The sequence below is a fragment of the Mchenga conophoros genome, linkage group LG12, assembly GCF_057382185.1.
Source record: "Mchenga conophoros isolate Kocher_MC1m ecotype Shallow Benthic linkage group LG12, M_conophoros_male_GT1.1, whole genome shotgun sequence".
In the NCBI taxonomy this organism is placed as follows: domain Eukaryota; kingdom Metazoa; phylum Chordata; class Actinopteri; order Cichliformes; family Cichlidae; genus Mchenga; species Mchenga conophoros.
In genome coordinates, this window is record NC_140537.1 from 30,699,520 (window position 1) to 30,719,395 (window position 19,876).

The 19,876-nt window shown below is 37.3% G+C and overlaps 4 protein-coding genes across 4 annotated transcripts; 3 read left to right on the forward strand and 1 right to left on the reverse strand.

Moving 5' to 3' along the window:
• Positions 1 to 73: 73 nt before the first annotated feature.
• LOC146562928 (UDP-glucuronosyltransferase 2A2-like) lies at positions 74 to 5,730 on the reverse strand. The gene is made up of 6 exons (XM_085295189.1): positions 5,008 to 5,730; positions 4,532 to 4,680; positions 4,261 to 4,392; positions 1,928 to 2,015; positions 1,347 to 1,566; positions 74 to 499 (listed from the first exon to the last, which is right to left on the reverse strand). Exons 1-6 carry the CDS (start codon positions 5,723 to 5,725, stop codon positions 214 to 216), a joined length of 1,593 nt encoding a protein of 530 aa, XP_085151315.1. The 5' UTR covers positions 5,726 to 5,730; the 3' UTR covers positions 74 to 213.
• Positions 5,731 to 6,544: 814 nt separating this feature from the next.
• LOC146562929 (uncharacterized) lies at positions 6,545 to 10,590 on the forward strand. The gene is made up of 12 exons (XM_085295815.1): positions 6,545 to 6,680; positions 6,990 to 7,075; positions 7,224 to 7,256; positions 7,349 to 7,438; positions 7,842 to 7,913; positions 8,022 to 8,110; positions 8,223 to 8,325; positions 8,590 to 8,692; positions 8,772 to 8,824; positions 8,933 to 9,011; positions 9,233 to 9,460; positions 10,523 to 10,590. The coding sequence occupies exons 1-12, from the start codon at positions 6,635 to 6,637 to the stop codon at positions 10,588 to 10,590; spliced, it is 1,050 nt and encodes a 349-aa protein (XP_085151941.1). The 5' UTR covers positions 6,545 to 6,634.
• A 481-nt stretch (positions 10,591 to 11,071) lies between these two features.
• Positions 11,072 to 15,136, forward strand: LOC146562930 (uncharacterized). The gene is made up of 12 exons (XM_085295816.1): positions 11,072 to 11,221; positions 11,531 to 11,616; positions 11,765 to 11,797; positions 11,894 to 11,983; positions 12,387 to 12,458; positions 12,567 to 12,655; positions 12,768 to 12,870; positions 13,136 to 13,238; positions 13,318 to 13,370; positions 13,479 to 13,557; positions 13,779 to 14,006; positions 15,069 to 15,136. Exons 1-12 carry the CDS (start codon positions 11,176 to 11,178, stop codon positions 15,134 to 15,136), a joined length of 1,050 nt encoding a protein of 349 aa, XP_085151942.1. The 5' UTR covers positions 11,072 to 11,175.
• A 482-nt stretch (positions 15,137 to 15,618) lies between these two features.
• On the forward strand, positions 15,619 to 19,673 carry LOC146562931 (uncharacterized). The gene is made up of 12 exons (XM_085295817.1): positions 15,619 to 15,767; positions 16,077 to 16,162; positions 16,311 to 16,343; positions 16,440 to 16,529; positions 16,933 to 17,004; positions 17,113 to 17,201; positions 17,314 to 17,416; positions 17,672 to 17,774; positions 17,854 to 17,906; positions 18,016 to 18,094; positions 18,316 to 18,543; positions 19,606 to 19,673. Exons 1-12 carry the CDS (start codon positions 15,722 to 15,724, stop codon positions 19,671 to 19,673), a joined length of 1,050 nt encoding a protein of 349 aa, XP_085151943.1. The 5' UTR covers positions 15,619 to 15,721.
• The last annotated feature ends 203 nt before the right edge of the window (positions 19,674 to 19,876 follow it).

A 19,876-nucleotide genomic window follows, 5' to 3' on the forward strand; every position in this document is an offset into this window, starting at 1 on the left:
AAGCAAAACTCAACAGCCAATCAGCATTCTGTTTTTAATGTGAGATTAACTTCAGGTACACTTCTGCAAATCATTACACCTGTCTTCAGTTAAAATAATCAGTGGTGATGCATAAAGAATAAGATGGTGGGAAACTCAACATACATGAAAGAAAGTCTCATGTAGGTAACAAATATTGCCCCGGCACAACACTCACAGCACCTTTTTCAGTTGTTATTCAGCCTTCCTTTTGGTCTTTCCTCTCCTGACACAGTACTTGTGCAGACAGAAACTGCAGGTCTTGATGAAGATGAATATGAGGAGTAAAACTATAGCGAGGAAGAAGCCCAGGACATCCAGGCTGTGATACTGGTACCAGGTGAGCTCATGGGCCTGGACCCTCAAGTGCTTGGCCCCTTTGTTTCTCAGTGTGAACTCGATCCAGAATACTGCCTCTTCCAGAGCACTCATGGGTCTGTCGTGGTGGATGCTGGACAACCGCATAGCATTTTCTTTGTACCTGTGAATGTGTATAAATTAGAAAAAACATTGTAAAAATGAATATCATTCATTATGGGGCGATCGTGGCTCAAGAGTTGGGCGTTCGCCTAGTAATCGGAAGGTTGCCAGTTCGAGCCCCGGCTCGGACATTCTCGGTCGTTGTGTCCTTGGGCAAGACACTTCACCCGTTGTCTACTGGTGGTGGTCAGAGGGCCCGGCAGCCTCGCCTCTGTCAGTGCGCCCCAGGGTGGCTGTGGCTACAATGTAGCTTGCCATCACCAGTGTGTGAATGGGTGCATGAATGGATGTGTAAAGCGCTTTGGGGTCCTTAGGGACTAGTAAAGCGCTATATAAATACAGGCTATTTACCATTTCTTTGCTTTTTCATTAATGAAAAAGCCATAAAACTCCAGACCATAAAAACTCCAGAAATTTGTATACAGAGGTCATTAAAGTTCTTCTCTCGCCACATCCGGTCGCAGCAGATGGCTCCGCCCCTCCCTGGACCTGGTTCTGCCGAAGGTTTCTTCCTGTTAAAAGGGAGTTTTTCCTTCCCACTGTCGCCAAAGTGCTTGCTCATAGGGGGTCATATGATTGTTGTTGTTTTTTTCTCTGTATCTATTATTGTACGATCTATTGTACAATATAAAGCGCCTTGAGGCGACTGCTGTTGTGACTTGGCGCTATATAAATAAAATTGAATTGAAAGTTCAGCTCAGCAGGGCTTTTTTGTGTTAGCTGGCTTCAAGAAAAAATAGTTTAAGGTAGATTCTTCACGTTTCATACTCTGAGCCTGCTCCATTTTTTTCCTTTTAAAGCCTGTTTTCAGTGCCTAATTTAAAGTGCAGATAGTTCAGAGAACTCACGATTTGTCATCGATGACGGTGTTGACTGCATCTCTTAGGTCCTCAGCTGTCATGAAGTTCAAATTGAGAATAACTGCAGTTCCTTTTTCCTTCATATGGACCATGTTGTCTGGCTGGTCACCGAACATTGGGATGCCCACCATGGGAACTCCGTGGTAGATGGCTTCGTAAATCCCATTTGTGCCTCCGTGAGTGATGAAAGCTCTAGTTTTAGGGTGACCTAACACATGCCAAATAACCATGTGACATTGAAAGTTAGTTGTTCACATGTGAAAAAAAGGAGAATTTCAAGAACCTGGAACAAGTTTTTTGAGCCAAGATTGATTTGCACATTCTAATACCTCTGTGCATTCAACTAATCTTTAGTGCAACCTCTTGGAGAAAAAGAATTAGCCAGGGTAGATTTGCACAGGGTGCAATATGTAATCAAGATCACATCTGCTAGAAAAGTATATAATATAATATAATTTCCTTTTGTTAATAAACAGAATGCTAACAACCTGCATTTAATGTTGAATGCATGTTTAATTTATGTCATTGCAGATTTAAGAAAGTCTGTGTTTGGTACCACGTTTGCGTACCTAGGAGGTCATTCTGAGGGATCCAGTCATATATTCTAGTGTTGGCACTCAAGGTTTCTGGTTTTTCTCCTTTGTACCTCCACAGCACCTGTAAAAGTAACATTTCTTACTTTACATTTTTTCTTTTGTAGTATACTCACAGCCCAGTATATTTAAGTAATATATCACAACGTATTATAGAAAAACTAGAGAATGTGTAAATAACCCTGAATGCCTTTCTTTGCAACTTATTTTGGCACTCATTGCTGTCTTCTACTACCAACTTCCTGTTCGGGTGTAGAAGCTTTTATTTTGATGGGACAATTTCCTGTAAAACTGTTTTTGGCGCAGTTTTCAGCGGTAGTCGCGGGAGTTTTGAAATGTGATGGCTTAACGGAGCCTATGGAGATTTCTTTTGTCATTAGCAGCCCCCTTGATAGAGGCACAAGGTATGGTTATGATATAAATAAGGACACGTTTAGATGTTTTTGTGACAGTCGCTACATTTGTTAAATGTTACGTTGAAACGAACTTCATGTTATAAGGTTTACTATTGTAAGAGTGTGGATTATTTTTGCTTACACGCTGTTTCTATGTATACATCCCCAGCTCTTACGGTGAGATTGATGGGGGGGGGTTCGCTACAGAATGCATGTCCTGAAGAAAATGCAGTGTGAATGCTGATAGTTGAATGTTTTGAGCTGGATTGTGATGATTCCTGAATGTTAAGTTAAAAATGCTGAATGAGCTGAAGAAGAGAATTTTTCACCTGAAAATAAAAGTGCTAAACAGTTGAAAGCTGACACAGAAGAAGTTTCAAAATTGAAAGGTAGCTCAACATGTTTAAATACACATTAGAAAAAGCTGAGTAATGACAAAAGAAAATTTAGAGTCAGAAAACATCTGAATGAATATTGAAATCTGATATTCTTTAAATGACTTGGAAGTACATACGTGAAATGTCAAAAAAAATTGAATCAGAACAAATCTAGGTGAGTGTTGACAGCTTATATTCCTTAAAAAGTAGAAGAGTGGAATTATGTATTTTAAATGTCTAAAATCAAGAATCACAAATGGGGAAAAATGTTTCTGCATCTGTGCACATATCTGTCTCTGTGTTCGTGTGTGTCTGTGTGCGTTTGTGCACGTGTGTCAAAGTAATAACAGAGATATTAAATTAGGTTAGATGAGTTTAATTGTGGGTGAATCCACTACAGACAGGTAAATAGTTTCATGTCTGATCATCCAGTCAGAAGAGATGATTCTAAACTCGATCAACTGACTCCAACTGCCCAGATTTGAACCACCTGTCTGCTGTAAAGAAATCCTCCAATGAACAACAAGCTTGGATTTAACAGGCCAATCAGAATGCTCTATCCAGTTGGCCTGCACTAACTACTGGAATACTATTACTCTATAGCAAAACCAAGTCAAATCTCCCTGACCGCACCTGTTGAAAAACTGCTTCTAAATCCAAAACCGTAACTCCTATCAAAAAGACCCTTTGAACCGTGAGGACATGTCTACACAACAGTGTGTTTTTATGTTCCTGGTGTCAAAAATGGGTTCACAGGAGCAATTTAAAAAGTGGGGTCATTCCTGCTGTTGATACAAATTTCTGACAGACTGATTAATTTCTTACTTTGGACAGAAAAGCCCACAAATAGTAACTGAAAGTCGCTGCAGTAAAGGCCTGACAGAGCATTATTAAAAAGGAGGTAACCCACTATCTTGTGATTTTCTTGACTTCAAGACTTCAGGCTGTCATTGCCAGCAAATGGTTTTCAAACAGGTATTAGAAATGAACATTTTATTTTCATTTTTATTCAATGTAATTTGTCCAATTACTTTTGAGCCCCTGAAATGAAGGGATTGTGTGTTTTCTTTTTTTTTTCTCCTTTTTTTTTAATGCTTTAGTTCCTCACATTTTCATGCAAGGTATTTGCATTAAAGCTGAAAGTCTGCACTACAATGGCATCCGAGTTATATCATTTAAAATTATAAAAGCCAAATCAGAAAAAAGATGTCTCTGTCCAAATATTAATAGACCTAACTGTATATTGAAGCGTGAGGTTAACGTGTCATTAGAAATCATCAGCTGTTGACAAAGTCAGATTTTTCACACTCTGTATTAGGAAAACAAACATAAATATTGTGGAAATAACATGGAAACTGGGCACTTGCACGTTCAAATGTCCACACTCTGCAATGTCATTAAAAAATTGTAGTTTTGGTAGTTCTGGTTTTCAGAAGTAGAGCACTCTGAAACTGGTTATCTAAATCATGAAAAACTACTCCATGCTTTCAGGGTTTGAACAAACTGATTACAGTTGGCACAAAGATTATCCTCTGACCTTTTGTGGGATCTGAGCGAGGCCTGAGGCTATCATGTTTGCCTTCTCCTTGGTGACGTTGCTGATTACGGATCCTAAAGTGAAGATCACAATGCCATCATCTCCAGAACTCTGCACAAATTCCTCCAGATCCTGTAACAAGTCAAATATTATCCCACCACCAGCCAACCAGCTGTTTTCTCATTGCAACATTTTGATGGCTTCACTGCTCCTGGCAGGAATATTTTGTGATGTAATGATTAATCAAATGGTAATAGTTGAGTGTCCTTACCCCTGGTAGAGGTTTAGCAGGTCTGCAGTGGATCCCACCAACATATTTGAAGTTGGGGGGGAAAGGACGAGGGAATTCAAAATCCCAGTAGGTTCGGATTAACCAGATGTCTGCTTTACTCATCAACTCACAGGCACTGGTGGGAGTTCCTGTTGCAATGCATAAGTAATGGACATCAATGTATCACCAATAGTTTATACAAGGCATCATGTTTTCTTAATCAGATCTGATGGGATATTAAAACACTGCGTTTGCATTATTAGCAGATTTCAAATAGTTTTTTTAAATCAGCCTATTTGCTCACCTTTGACATCAGAGTAATATCTGTCTAATACGTTCCAAAAACATTAACATATCACCAATAGTTTATGCAAGAGATCATATTTTCTTAATCAGAAAATTTTAAAACACTGTGTTTACATTATTAGCAAATTTTTAATATTTTTTAAATCAGTGCTTCACGCCTATTTGCTCACCTTTGACATCAGAGTAATATCTGTCTAATATGTTCCAAAAAGTGTGATCAATCACGATGTCTTGGAGAGCGTAGAAGAGAAAGTTCCACACTCTCTCTGAGAAGTCCATCTTATCTGTGAGTTTGCTCATGGCACCGGGAACAAAGGATGGTGGAGCAGGCATCTGACCACAATGCCTCTCCCAGTTATTAGCTAAGGAGAAGCGCAAGGAGAAGACGAGTGGGATCCCCAAAATATCTGCTACCAAGTCACTGCCAGCTTTCCAGGGGTCAGCCAAGAGAAGGTCATAATTTCCCTCTTTCAACTTCTTCATAATGGCTTCTGATTTCACCACACCGTCCAAATACTGGATATTGTACTGAAGGTTTGTCTTTGAAATGTTAATGTATCTGATGTAGATCTTCCAGTAATTCATATAATCAATCTCGTATATGGAGAATTGGAGGAAGTCTTCTAGAAGCTTCTTATAAGCCTCCAATGAGAAAGAGACATTGAAGGGCTCATAGTGAAAGCGGGTGGGTTCATTGGTGTTCATGTATACTGACGAGCTCGGAATCAGTACAGTTACCTGGTGTCCCCTGTCAACCAGCGTCTCCAGAACAGGTTTCATGTTTATCCAGTGGCTGGCATCGGCGTACCACACCAAAATATTTCCTCCATTTGCACACGATGTTGCACAAAGTACCATCAGGATGCAGGCAGAGAGACGCAGATCCATGGTGTCTGAATGTCAGCAGGATAACCAGCTGTGGTCTGATCCTTTGTAGAAGTATCACAGGAAAGATAATTATTAACTCAGTTAAGATGAACATTTACTCAATTCTGTCTGTGATTGTGTCTCTGAAGGTTCTCAGTCATCCAGGTCATCGTAGTCAAAGGAGCTTGCAAAGAAAAGTGTCTGGACTTCTTTAAGTTGCTTGAAGACGTTTCACCTCTCATCCACGAAGCTTCTTCCATTCTAATGTCAAATGGTGGAGAGTCCCAGATTTAAACCTAGTGGGAGTAACCCCCCACAGAGGGACAAAAGGACCCCCTGATGATCCTCTAATCCCCTTAGCCAAGGTGTGAAACTGGGTGTGGGTCCCAATCAGCCAGGATTTCGGGTGAGCTCATTGTGAAACCTGGACGATCTGATTTCCTCGTGTCAGCATTGTTCCCACATCATCATAATTAATGTTGTTCCAGGTTCAACATTGCAAGTGACCAATCACCTTCTTGTGACGTCATTCCTTTGCGACTTCGAAATACCCGCCTTCGATTATTTCGAAATACAAGTGAAGAAGTGTGTGCTGAATCTATGAATCAAACTATCACCTGGAAACATAATTAACTGGTCCATAGCTGTGAAACTGGACATGAGTTCTTGATTCTATGGAGATTAACAGTAATCCAGAAATTTACAAATTTGTCCTGGTACATCGCGTAAATGTTGTCCCTGGGACATCGTGTAATTGTTGTCCCTGGGACATCGTGTAATTGTTGTCCCTGGGACATCGTGTAATTGTTGTCCCTGGGACATCGTGTAATTGTTGTCCCAGGGACATCGTGTGATAGCTTGTAAATAATGGAATGAAAATTATTGATTGTTATTAACTTGTGAAAAAGAAGTGTAACAAATCCACATGTTATGTTCTTACACCCTTACAGAAACTGTGACTCCTTCACAATGTCAGGTAAATGTCAACTCATGTTGAATAATCAACCAATCAAGCCTTTTATTATCACATGCAATGTTACACGTACAACTGCAATGAAAATTTCACCCCCTTCTGACCATACATATATTGCTTAAACATCACATTGGGAAGACAGGTCGGAAACAGTTAGGAAGGTCAGAAAACAATTTAATTAATAGATGAGGGGAGAGGAGGAGAAAAAAGAACTACAACCAGACAAAGCTCCTAGAAGACTGAAATGGATGATGGTTGCAGCATGCAAAAAGAAAATGATATCTGTTGACTACAGCATATGCTTTCTCACAGATTACCTTGTGGGAGTAGCTGGACCAAACTCTATTGGTATTTCAAGTTTGAAATCCCTGTTTGACCAGACTAACATTTCAGATGAGGTACCTCTTGACATAAAAATCCTTTTATGTTGTCATAAAACTAATGTTAAATTCTGCTTTAAATACACTTTATTGTACAATTTACTTAATGAATCGTGTTCCTTAGTTCTGTTTTTATTTATATGTATTTATTTATTTGTTTTATAAGGTAATAGATGGCCTAATCTATTTGCAGTGTGAGGTATGTTGAAAAGCTTGTTTGATCATAATGACATAGCATGTTTACGTTTTTTGTAATGTATTTGAAAACATGTATTTATGTTATTTTTATAGAATTTCCCTCACATTTATCCAATACCAAGCCAAATCACTGGAAAAATTTTGGATGGGTCCACAAGAGCACAAAGTGCATACTTTTTGAAGGTATGACTTGGACTGTGGTAACTATGTTCTTATCACAAAGGGTTTATAAGTTGCCACTATAAACAAACAGCATTTTCCAAAATTGAAGCCTTGTCAGAAGAACCTGAAAAATACCTTTCTGAAACCTTTTCTGTGTAAAGACTTGTTCAAAAGCAATGCACACAGATTAAAACATTTCTGTCTTGGCCAACTGATAAAGAACACCAAAAATTGAGTGGTGCGTGTTGAGTCTGTGGTCTTGATTTGTTTTGTACACACTATAGAAATTAATTAATGTAAACCAAAAATGACACTTTCTATATGTTTGTGTATCTGCAGAATTAATTACAAGTCTCACCTGACAAGCTTTTGCAGTGTCATTCTTGACAGAAAAACATACTTGTCACATTCTTTTTATTTCCAGAAAAACATCTTTCAGATGTATGAGAAATTGATTGGAGCCTGTCTGGAAAACGGCAGCCACTGGACCTTGTTTGTAAGTTGCACAGATTTTGCACTCTCTCTAGTGCATGATACTTTTCAGTGTCCCTCATTAGGAATTCTCAAGGCCCAAGCCTACCATATCCATCTTTTTACAAAACAGTTTTGTGACATACCCAAGAGGACCATAGTCTATATGAATTCATTTGGCGAGTCGGAGGTCAGAAAAAGTGCGGTGTTGAAAAACTGGAGGTAATTAATTAACATATTTAACATAACATATTTAATTTAATTGAAAGCATTACCGAACGTGGTTATTGATTTCTCTATATGCTTTTTATTTGTAATAACTGCGATCTCTCAGCTCATTTGCTTCAGCAAGAGGCTGCGCTGGAGAGTGGACCTTGTCACATGTGAGCCACCCACATCAACAGGATGGGAACTCATGTGGAGTGCATGTCATAATGGTACTGAAAACTATAGCTTTAACCTATATAAGTAATGTTTACATTTTTGCCTATTCAGTTTTTAAAGCCTTAGAGGCAGGATGGTAAAATCTCAATTTTTTTTGTAGATTGAACCATTTCAGCAGTAATGCTTTGCTTTGGTTGCTCTGTTTTTTTTTTTCCTCGGGGGGGGGGGGGGGGGGGGGGTTAAAAACAAACAAACATTTCTTTGTTAATCTAATTCTTTTTGTTCTTTTTTTTTTTTTTTTCTTCGTCAATTATTAGTTTGCCCAATCTCTCATTGACGGTAAAACACAAGTGGAGGAGTACAACACTGAAATCACAAAGCTCAGGTCCCGACTTTGCCACTACATATTATCCTCAATAGGTAAAGATAAAATTAGCTGCCTTCTTTTTCTCTAACATTGGAAAATGTAACTTGTACTTAAACAAATTATATTTTGCAGATCGAACTAGGAAGTGCAGTCAGTGCTGGTGTGTGATTGCAGCCAAAGACCGGGTACACTATGACATGTCCTTAGCCATATAGATTGTTTATTTAATGGACTTTGTTCATTTGTTTTTTGTTTGTTTATTTCTTCTTCTTTTTTTTTTTTTTAATTCACAGGTGCAGTGCCAGAAATGTGGTGCATACAAGCACATGCGTTGTTCAAAGTCTGTTTGTGGCATCTGTATCTTCTGTGAGAGTAAGTCACAATATAACTAAACAACGTCCAAAAATGTTTAAAGTGAATTTTTTTTTCGTAATTTTGCCTTTGCACACCAGGACTGTGTAATTAAAGTGGACGTTTCAAGATCCAGTTTTTACACAAAACTATTTTAGACATAACTGTGTCGTATTGTGGGGATTTCTCTTCACAATTAAATTGATATAGTGCTGTTTATATCATTCTTCTTTATGTAACAGCACAGTGCAGCACAGCAGAGGGAAAGGAGTTGTGCAGCATAGTGGGTGGCTATACAGGAGGAGCAATAGAAGTAGCCAGTGAAGAATGTCATCAGGGAAAGCATCAGGCAGCGAATGACAAAGGAAAAGTTCCTAAGGGAGAGAACATCTGCAGCAAATCGACAAGTAACAGTGAGATAGGAAGACTGACAGTCAGAGATGAAGGTACACAGACTGAAAGAGATGAAGGTACACAGACTGAAGACAAAGAAAAAGAAACAGAAGTATACGGCACAAGTCTGAGTACAGATAATGCTGCTGCTGATGATGTTGACAGGATCGATGCAGATACAGAATTCCAAACTGATTCAGAAGGAACTAGTATAGTTTACAGAGTGCATGGTCGCTTATCTGTACCAAGCTCAAAAAAGAAAACCTACACAATAACAGAAGACGAGATCAAGCGCAGAATTACCAGGTTTTGTTTTTTTTACCTAATTTTTGTTTCTGAGAAAAATGAGAGCCACATATGAGGACATTAATTTGAAATTTCGATAGAACAGTTGCAGTATAATGTCCTCATAACTGTATATCAGGCACTTGTTGATCAAGATTTAGTATTTTGGTCTAAATAACCCAAAATGTGATGTCCACATGTGTGGACGCCAGGCTGGAGTAAAGTGTTAGAGCTATTTATACCTATGTAAACTTTTATACACTGGTTTTTACCTGTCTTGTTTCAGAAAGGTTTAAAAGGGTAATGTCCACAGTTTATTTGTTTATTTATTTGTTTGAATTCAACATATTTTATTAAAGTAATTGAGCTTGAACACAGAAAAAACTGAATCAAATAATCATAAAATCAAATCACTTGCACTATACTGAAGTCTAATCTACTCTGAGCTAATGCCGGTTTCCAACACTAATGATCGGGTGAAGGAGAGAGATGAGGGTGTGCACGGCCACTGGTGCTCTTATCCCTGTTCTTTGTGATACAATCCAACAGGAAAGCAATCAAACCCTTGGACATTAGCCAAGTTAACGTTCACAAATATATACACACAGAGGAACTCTGAGCCCCAATGTCAGCATTAGCACAAACATGCCACTTCATACCAAATCTCAGTGTGAGGTCAGGTGTTAGTCTCATTCCATTATTCTGGCTATATTTTCTTACTCATTACTATTAAACTTATACTTAAGACTAACTATTAACAAAATCACACCCCAATAACTCTGTTATTACACTTTGTATTTAATCATAAAAAGGCTGGATGTTGAAACCTTTTACTTCTATTTTGTATGAGCCAGGATTCTCAACAGCTGATACTCTATGTCCAAAAAGTGACAGGTATCGTTTTATGGAGCAAAAAACTTAAGAGCGCATATTTTATAAATAATACCAACAATTACAAATGCAGACCTTTAATAGTAATAAGTAATCCTTTATTTATAATGCATAGCAATATAAAAATAGTAACATATGAAAATATTACAATGGGCACAGATGAATTTGTATCAAAAACAGCAACCAAGCCAAAGTAATGAATAACACACATAAATAACAACTGCTTGAGAGACCAAACAATTGTTGTCCCTGGGGCATCGTGTAAATGTTGTCCCTGGGACATCGTGTAATTGTTGTCCCTGGGACATCGTGTAGATGTTGTCCCTGGGACATCGTGTAAATGTTGTCCCTGGGACATCGTGTAATTGTTGTCCCTGGGACATCGTGTAAATGTTGTCCCTGGGACATCGTGTAGATGTTGTCCCTGGGACATCGTGTAAATGTTGTCCCTGGGACATCGTGTAATTGTTGTCCCTGGGACATCGTGTAGATGTTGTCCCAGGGACATCGTGTAAATGTTGTCCCAGGGACATCGTGTGATAGCTTGTAAATAATGGAATGAAAATTATTGATTGTTATTAACTTGTGAAAAAGAAGTGTAACAAATCCACATGTTATGTTCTTACACCCTTACAGAAACTGTGACTCCTTCACAATGTCAGGTAAATGTCAACTCATGTTGAATAATCAACCAATCAAGCCTTTTATTATCACATGCAATGTTACACGTACAACTGCAATGAAAATTTCACCCCCTTCTGACCATACATATATTGCTTAAACATCACATTGGGAAGACAGGTCGGAAACAGTTAGGAAGGTCAGAAAACAATTTAATTAATAGATGAGGGGAGAGGAGGAGAAAAAAGAACTACAACCAGACAAAGCTCCTAGAAGACTGAAATGGATGATGGTTGCAGCATGCAAAAAGAAAATGATATCTGTTGACTACAGCATATGCTTTCTCACAGATTACCTTGTGGGAGTAGCTGGACCAAACTCTATTGGTATTTCAAGTTTGAAATCCCTGTTTGACCAGACTAACATTTCAGATGAGGTACCTCTTGACATAAAAATCCTTTTATGTTGTCATAAAACTAATGTTAAATTCTGCTTTAAATACACTTTATTGTACAATTTACTTAATGAATCGTGTTCCTTAGTTCTGTTTTTATTTATATGTATTTATTTATTTGTTTTATAAGGTAATAGATGGCCTAATCTATTTGCAGTGTGAGGTATGTTGAAAAGCTTGTTTGATCATAATGACATAGCATGTTTACGTTTTTTGTAATGTATTTGAAAACATAGGTGTATTTATGTTATTTTTATAGAATTTCCCTCACATTTATCCAATACCAAGCCAAATCACTGGAAAAATTTTGGATGGGTCCACAAGAGCACAAAGTGCATACTTTTTGAAGGTATGACTTGGACTGTGGTAACTATGTTCTTATCACAAAGGGTTTATAAGTTGCCACTATAAACAAACAGCATTTTCCAAAATTGAAGCCTTGTCAGAAGAACCTGAAAAATACCTTTCTGAAACCTTTTCTGTGTAAAGACTTGTTCAAAAGCAATGCACACAGATTAAAACATTTCTGTCTTGGCCAACTGATAAAGAACACCAAAAATTGAGTGGTGCGTGTTGAGTCTGTGGTCTTGATTTGTTTTGTACACACTATAGAAATTAATTAATGTAAACCAAAAATGACACTTTCTATATGTTTGTGTATCTGCAGAATTAATTACAAGTCTCACCTGACAAGCTTTTGCAGTGTCATTCTTGACAGAAAAACATACTTGTCACATTATTTTTATTTCCAGAAAAACATCTTTCAGATGTATGAGAAATTGATTGGAGCCTGTCTGGAAAACGGCAGCCACTGGACCTTGTTTGTAAGTTGCACAGATTTTGCACTCTCTCTAGTGCATGATACTTTTCAGTGTCCCTCATTAGGAATTCTCAAGGCCCAAGCCTACCATATCCATCTTTTTACAAAACAGTTTTGTGACATACCCAAGAGGACCATAGTCTATATGAATTCATTTGGCGAGTCGGAGGTCAGAAAAAGTGCGGTGTTGAAAAACTGGAGGTAATTAATTAACATATTTAACATAACATATTTAATTTAATTGAAAGCATTACCGAACGTGGTTATTGATTTCTCTATATGCTTTTTATTTGTAATAACTGCGATCTCTCAGCTCATTTGCTTCAGCAAGAGGCTGCGCTGGAGAGTGGACCTTGTCACATGTGAGCCACCCACATCAACAGGATGGGAACTCATGTGGAGTGCATGTCATAATGGTACTGAAAACTATAGCTTTAACCTATATAAGTAATGTTTACATTTTTGCCTATTCAGTTTTTAAAGCCTTAGAGGCAGGATGGTAAAATCTCAATTTTTTTTGTAGATTGAACCATTTCAGCAGTAATGCTTTGCTTTGGTTGCTCTGTTTTTTTTTTTCCTCGGGGGGGGGGGGGGGGGGGGGGGTTAAAAACAAACAAACATTTCTTTGTTAATCTAATTCTTTTTGTTCTTTTTTTTTTTTTTTTCTTCGTCAATTATTAGTTTGCCCAATCTCTCATTGACGGTAAAACACAAGTGGAGGAGTACAACACTGAAATCACAAAGCTCAGGTCCCGACTTTGCCACTACATATTATCCTCAATAGGTAAAGATAAAATTAGCTGCCTTCTTTTTCTCTAACATTGGAAAATGTAACTTGTACTTAAACAAATTATATTTTGCAGATCGAACTAGGAAGTGCAGTCAGTGCTGGTGTGTGATTGCAGCCAAAGACCGGGTACACTATGACATGTCCTTAGCCATATAGATTGTTTATTTAATGGACTTTGTTCATTTGTTTTTTGTTTGTTTATTTCTTCTTCTTTTTTTTTTTTTTAATTCACAGGTGCAGTGCCAGAAATGTGGTGCATACAAGCACATGCGTTGTTCAAAGTCTGTTTGTGGCATCTGTATCTTCTGTGAGAGTAAGTCACAATATAACTAAACAACGTCCAAAAATGTTTAAAGTGAATTTTTTTTTCGTAATTTTGCCTTTGCACACCAGGACTGTGTAATTAAAGTGGACGTTTCAAGATCCAGTTTTTACACAAAACTATTTTAGACATAACTGTGTCGTATTGTGGGGATTTCTCTTCACAATTAAATTGATATAGTGCTGTTTATATCATTCTTCTTTATGTAACAGCACAGTGCAGCACAGCAGAGGGAAAGGAGTTGTGCAGCATAGTGGGTGGCTATACAGGAGGAGCAATAGAAGTAGCCAGTGAAGAATGTCATCAGGGAAAGCATCAGGCAGCGAATGACAAAGGAAAAGTTCCTAAGGGAGAGAACATCTGCAGCAAATCGACAAGTAACAGTGAGATAGGAAGACTGACAGTCAGAGATGAAGGTACACAGACTGAAAGAGATGAAGGTACACAGACTGAAGACAAAGAAAAAGAAACAGAAGTATACGGCACAAGTCTGAGTACAGATAATGCTGCTGCTGATGATGTTGACAGGATCGATGCAGATACAGAATTCCAAACTGATTCAGAAGGAACTAGTATAGTTTACAGAGTGCATGGTCGCTTATCTGTACCAAGCTCAAAAAAGAAAACCTACACAATAACAGAAGACGAGATCAAGCGCAGAATTACCAGGTTTTGTTTTTTTTACCTAATTTTTGTTTCTGAGAAAAATGAGAGCCACATATGAGGACATTAATTTGAAATTTCGATAGAACAGTTGCAGTATAATGTCCTCATAACTGTATATCAGGCACTTGTTGATCAAGATTTAGTATTTTGGTCTAAATAACCCAAAATGTGATGTCCACATGTGTGGACGCCAGGCTGGAGTAAAGTGTTAGAGCTATTTATACCTATGTAAACTTTTATACACTGGTTTTTACCTGTCTTGTTTCAGAAAGGTTTAAAAGGGTAATGTCCACAGTTTATTTGTTTATTTATTTGTTTGAATTCAACATATTTTATTAAAGTAATTGAGCTTGAACACAGAAAAAACTGAATCAAATAATCATAAAATCAAATCACTTGCACTATACTGAAGTCTAATCTACTCTGAGCTAATGCCGGTTTCCAACACTAATGATCGGGTGAAGGAGAGAGATGAGGGTGTGCACGGCCACTGGTGCTCTTATCCCTGTTCTTTGTGATACAATCCAACAGGAAAGCAATCAAACCCTTGGACATTAGCCAAGTTAACGTTCACAAATATATACACACAGAGGAACTCTGAGCCCCAATGTCAGCATTAGCACAAACATGCCACTTCATACCAAATCTCAGTGTGAGGTCAGGTGTTAGTCTCATTCCATTATTCTGGCTATATTTTCTTACTCATTACTATTAAACTTATACTTAAGACTAACTATTAACAAAATCACACCCCAATAACTCTGTTATTACACTTTGTATTTAATCATAAAAAGGCTGGATGTTGAAACCTTTTACTTCTATTTTGTATGAGCCAGGATTCTCAACAGCTGATACTCTATGTCCAAAAAGTGACAGGTATCGTTTTATGGAGCAAAAAACTTAAGAGCGCATATTTTATAAATAATACCAACAATTACAAATGCAGACCTTTAATAGTAATAAGTAATCCTTTATTTATAATGCATAGCAATATAAAAATAGTAACATATGAAAATATTACAATGGGCACAGATGAATTTGTATCAAAAACAGCAACCAAGCCAAAGTAATGAATAACACACATAAATAACAACTGCTTGAGAGACCAAACAATTGTTGTCCCTGGGGCATCGTGTAAATGTTGTCCCTGGGACATCGTGTAATTGTTGTCCCTGGGACATCGTGTAGATGTTGTCCCTGGGACATCGTGTAAATGTTGTCCCTGGGACATCGTGTAATTGTTGTCCCTGGGACATCGTGTAAATGTTGTCCCTGGGACATCGTGTAGATGTTGTCCCTGGGACATCGTGTAAATGTTGTCCCTGGGACATCGTGTAATTGTTGTCCCTGGGACATCGTGTAGATGTTGTCCCAGGGACATCGTGTAAATGTTGTCCCAGGGACATCGTGTGATAGCTTGTAAATAATGGAATGAAAATTATTGATTGTTATTAACTTGTGAAAAAGAAGTGTAACAAATCCACATGTTATGTTCTTACACCCTTACAGAAACTGTGACTCCTTCACAATGTCAGGTAAATGTCAACTCATGTTGAATAATCAACCAATCAAGCCTTTTATTATCACATGCAATGTTACACGTACAACTGCAATGAAAATTTCACCCCCTTCTGACCATACATATATTGCTTAAACATCACATTGGGAAGACAGGTCGGAAACAGTTAGGAAGGTCAGAAAACAATTTAATTAATAGATGAGGGGAGAGGAGGAGAAAAAAGAACTACAACCAGACAAAGCTCCTAGAAGACTGAAATGGATGATGGTTGCAGCATGCAAAAAGAAAATGATATCTGTTGACTACAGCATATGCTTTCTCACAGATTACCTTGTGGGAGTAGCTGGACCAAACTCTATTGGTATTTCAAGTTTGAAATCCCTGTTTGACCAGACTAACATTTCAGATGAGGTACCTCTTGACATAAAAATCCTTTTATGTTGTCATAAAACTAATGTTAAATTCTGCTTTAAATACACTTTATTGTACAATTTACTTAATGAATCGTGTTCCTTAGTTCTGTTTTTATTTATATGTATTTATTTATTTGTTTTATAAGGTAATAGATGGCCTAATCTATTTGCAGTGTGAGGTATGTTGAAAAGCTTGTTTGATCATAATGACATAGCATGTTTACGTTTTTTGTAATGTATTTGAAAACATAGGTGTATTTATGTTATTTTTATAGAATTTCCCTCACATTTATCCAATACCAAGCCAAATCACTGGAAAAATTTTGGATGGGTCCACAAGAGCACAAAGTGCATACTTTTTGAAGGTATGACTTGGACTGTGGTAACTATGTTCTTATCACAAAGGGTTTATAAGTTGCCACTATAAACAAACAGCATTTTCCAAAATTGAAGCCTTGTCAGAAGAACCTGAAAAATACCTTTCTGAAACCTTTTCTGTGTAAAGACTTGTTCAAAAGCAATGCACACAGATTAAAACATTTCTGTCTTGGCCAACTGATAAAGAACACCAAAAATTGAGTGGTGCGTGTTGAGTCTGTGGTCTTGATTTGTTTTGTACACACTATAGAAATTAATTAATGTAAACCAAAAATGACACTTTCTATATGTTTGTGTATCTGCAGAATTAATTACAAGTCTCACCTGACAAGCTTTTGCAGTGTCATTCTTGACAGAAAAACATACTTGTCACATTATTTTTATTTCCAGAAAAACATCTTTCAGATGTATGAGAAATTGATTGGAGCCTGTCTGGAAAACGGCAGCCACTGGACCTTGTTTGTAAGTTGCACAGATTTTGCACTCTCTCTAGTGCATGATACTTTTCAGTGTCCCTCATTAGGAATTCTCAAGGCCCAAGCCTACCATATCCATCTTTTTACAAAACAGTTTTGTGACATACCCAAGAGGACCATAGTCTATATGAATTCATTTGGCGAGTCGGAGGTCAGAAAAAGTGCGGTGTTGAAAAACTGGAGGTAATTAATTAACATATTTAACATAACATATTTAATTTAATTGAAAGCATTACCGAACGTGGTTATTGATTTCTCTATATGCTTTTTATTTGTAATAACTGCGATCTCTCAGCTCATTTGCTTCAGCAAGAGGCTGCGCTGGAGAGTGGACCTTGTCACATGTGAGCCACCCACATCAACAGGATGGGAACTCATGTGGAGTGCATGTCATAATGGTACTGAAAACTATAGCTTTAACCTATATAAGTAATGTTTACATTTTTGCCTATTCAGTTTTTAAAGCCTTAGAGGCAGGATGGTAAAATCTCAATTTTTTTTGTAGATTGAACCATTTCAGCAGTAATGCTTTGCTTTGGTTGCTCTGTTTTTTTTTTTTTCTCGGGGGGGGGGGTTAAAAACAAACAAACATTTCTTTGTTAATCTAATTCTTTTTGTTCTTTTTTTTTTTTTTTTTCTTCGTCAATTATTAGTTTGCCCAATCTCTCATTGACGGTAAAACACAAGTGGAGGAGTACAACACTGAAATCACAAAGCTCAGGTCCCGACTTTGCCACTACTTATTTTCCTCAATAGGTAAAGATAAAATTAGCTGCCTTCTTTTTCTCTAACATTGGAAAATGTAACTTGTACTTAAACAAATTATATTTTGCAGATCGAACTAGGAAGTGCAGTCAGTGCTGGTGTGTGATTGCAGCCAAAGACCGGGTACACTATGACATGTCCTTAGCCATATAGATTGTTTATTTAATGGACTTTGTTCATTTGTTTTTTGTTTGTTTATTTCTTCTTCTTTTTTTTTTTTTTTAATTCACAGGTGCAGTGCCAGAAATGTGGTGCATACAAGCACATGCGTTGTTCAAAGTCTGTTTGTGGCATCTGTATCTTCTGTGAGAGTAAGTCACAATATAACTAAACAACGTCCAAAAATGTTTAAAGTGAATTTTTTTTTCGTAATTTTGCCTTTGCACACCAGGACTGTGTAATTAAAGTGGACGTTTCAAGATCCAGTTTTTACACAAAACTATTTTAGACATAACTGTGTCGTATTGTGGGGATTTCTCTTCACAATTAAATTGATATAGTGCTGTTTATATCATTCTTCTTTATGTAACAGCACAGTGCAGCACAGCAGAGGGAAAGGAGTTGTGCAGCATAGTGGGTGGCTATACAGGAGGAGCAATAGAAGTAGCCAGTGAAGAATGTCATCAGGGAAAGCATCAGGCAGCGAATGACAAAGGAAAAGTTCCTAAGGGAGAGAACATCTGCAGCAAATCGACAAGTAACAGTGAGATAGGAAGACTGACAGTCAGAGATGAAGGTACACAGACTGAAAGAGATGAAGGTACACAGACTGAAGACAAAGAAAAAGAAACAGAAGTATACGGCACAAGTCTGAGTACAGATAATGCTGCTGCTGATGATGTTGACAGGATCGATGCAGATACAGAATTCCAAACTGATTCAGAAGGAACTAGTATAGTTTACAGAGTGCATGGTCGCTTATCTGTACCAAGCTCAAAAAAGAAAACCTACACAATAACAGAAGACGAGATCAAGCGCAGAATTACCAGGTTTTGTTTTTTTTACCTAATTTTTGTTTCTGAGAAAAATGAGAGCCACATATGAGGACATTAATTTGAAATTTCGATAGAACAGTTGCAGTATAATGTCCTCATAACTGTATATCAGGCACTTGTTGATCAAGATTTAGTATTTTGGTCTAAATAACCCAAAATGTGATGTCCACATGTGTGGACGCCAGGCTGGAGTAAAGTGTTAGAGCTATTTATACCTATGTAAACTTTTATACACTGGTTTTTACCTGTCTTGTTTCAGAAAGGTTTAAAAGGGTAATGTCCACAGTTTATTTGTTTATTTATTTGTTTGAATTCAACATATTTTATTAAAGTAATTGAGCTTGAACACAGAAAAAACTGAATCAAATAATCATAAAATCAAATCACTTGCACTATACTGAAGTCTAATCTACTCTGAGCTAATGCCGGTTTCCAACACTAATGATCGGGTGAAGGAGAGAGATGAGGGTGTGCACGGCCACTGGTGCTCTTATCCCTGTTCTTTGTGATACAATCCAACAGGAAAGCAGTCAAACCCTTGGACATTAGCCAAGTTAACGTTCACAAATATATACACACAGAGGAACTCTGAGCCCCAATGTCAGCATTAGCACAAACATGCCACTTCATACCAAATCTCAGTGTGAGGTCAGGTGTTAGTCTCATTCCATTATTCTGGCTATATTTTCTTACTCATTACTATTAAACTTATACTTAAGACTAACTATTAACAAAATCACACCCCAATAACTCTGTTATTACACTTTGTATTTAATCATAAAAAGGCTGGATGTTGAAACCTTTTACTTCTATTTTGTATGAGCCAGGATTCTCAACAGCTGATACTCTATGTCCAAAAAGTGACAGGTATCGTTTTATGGAGCAAAAAACTTAAGAGCGCATATTTTATAAATAATACCAACAATTACAAATGCAGACCTTTAATAGTAATAAGTAATCCTTTATTTATAATGCATAGCAATATAAAAATAGTAACATATGAAAATATTACAATGGGCACAGATGAATTTGTATCAAAAACAGCAACCAAGCCAAAGTAATGAATAACACACATAAATAACAACTGCTTGAGAGACC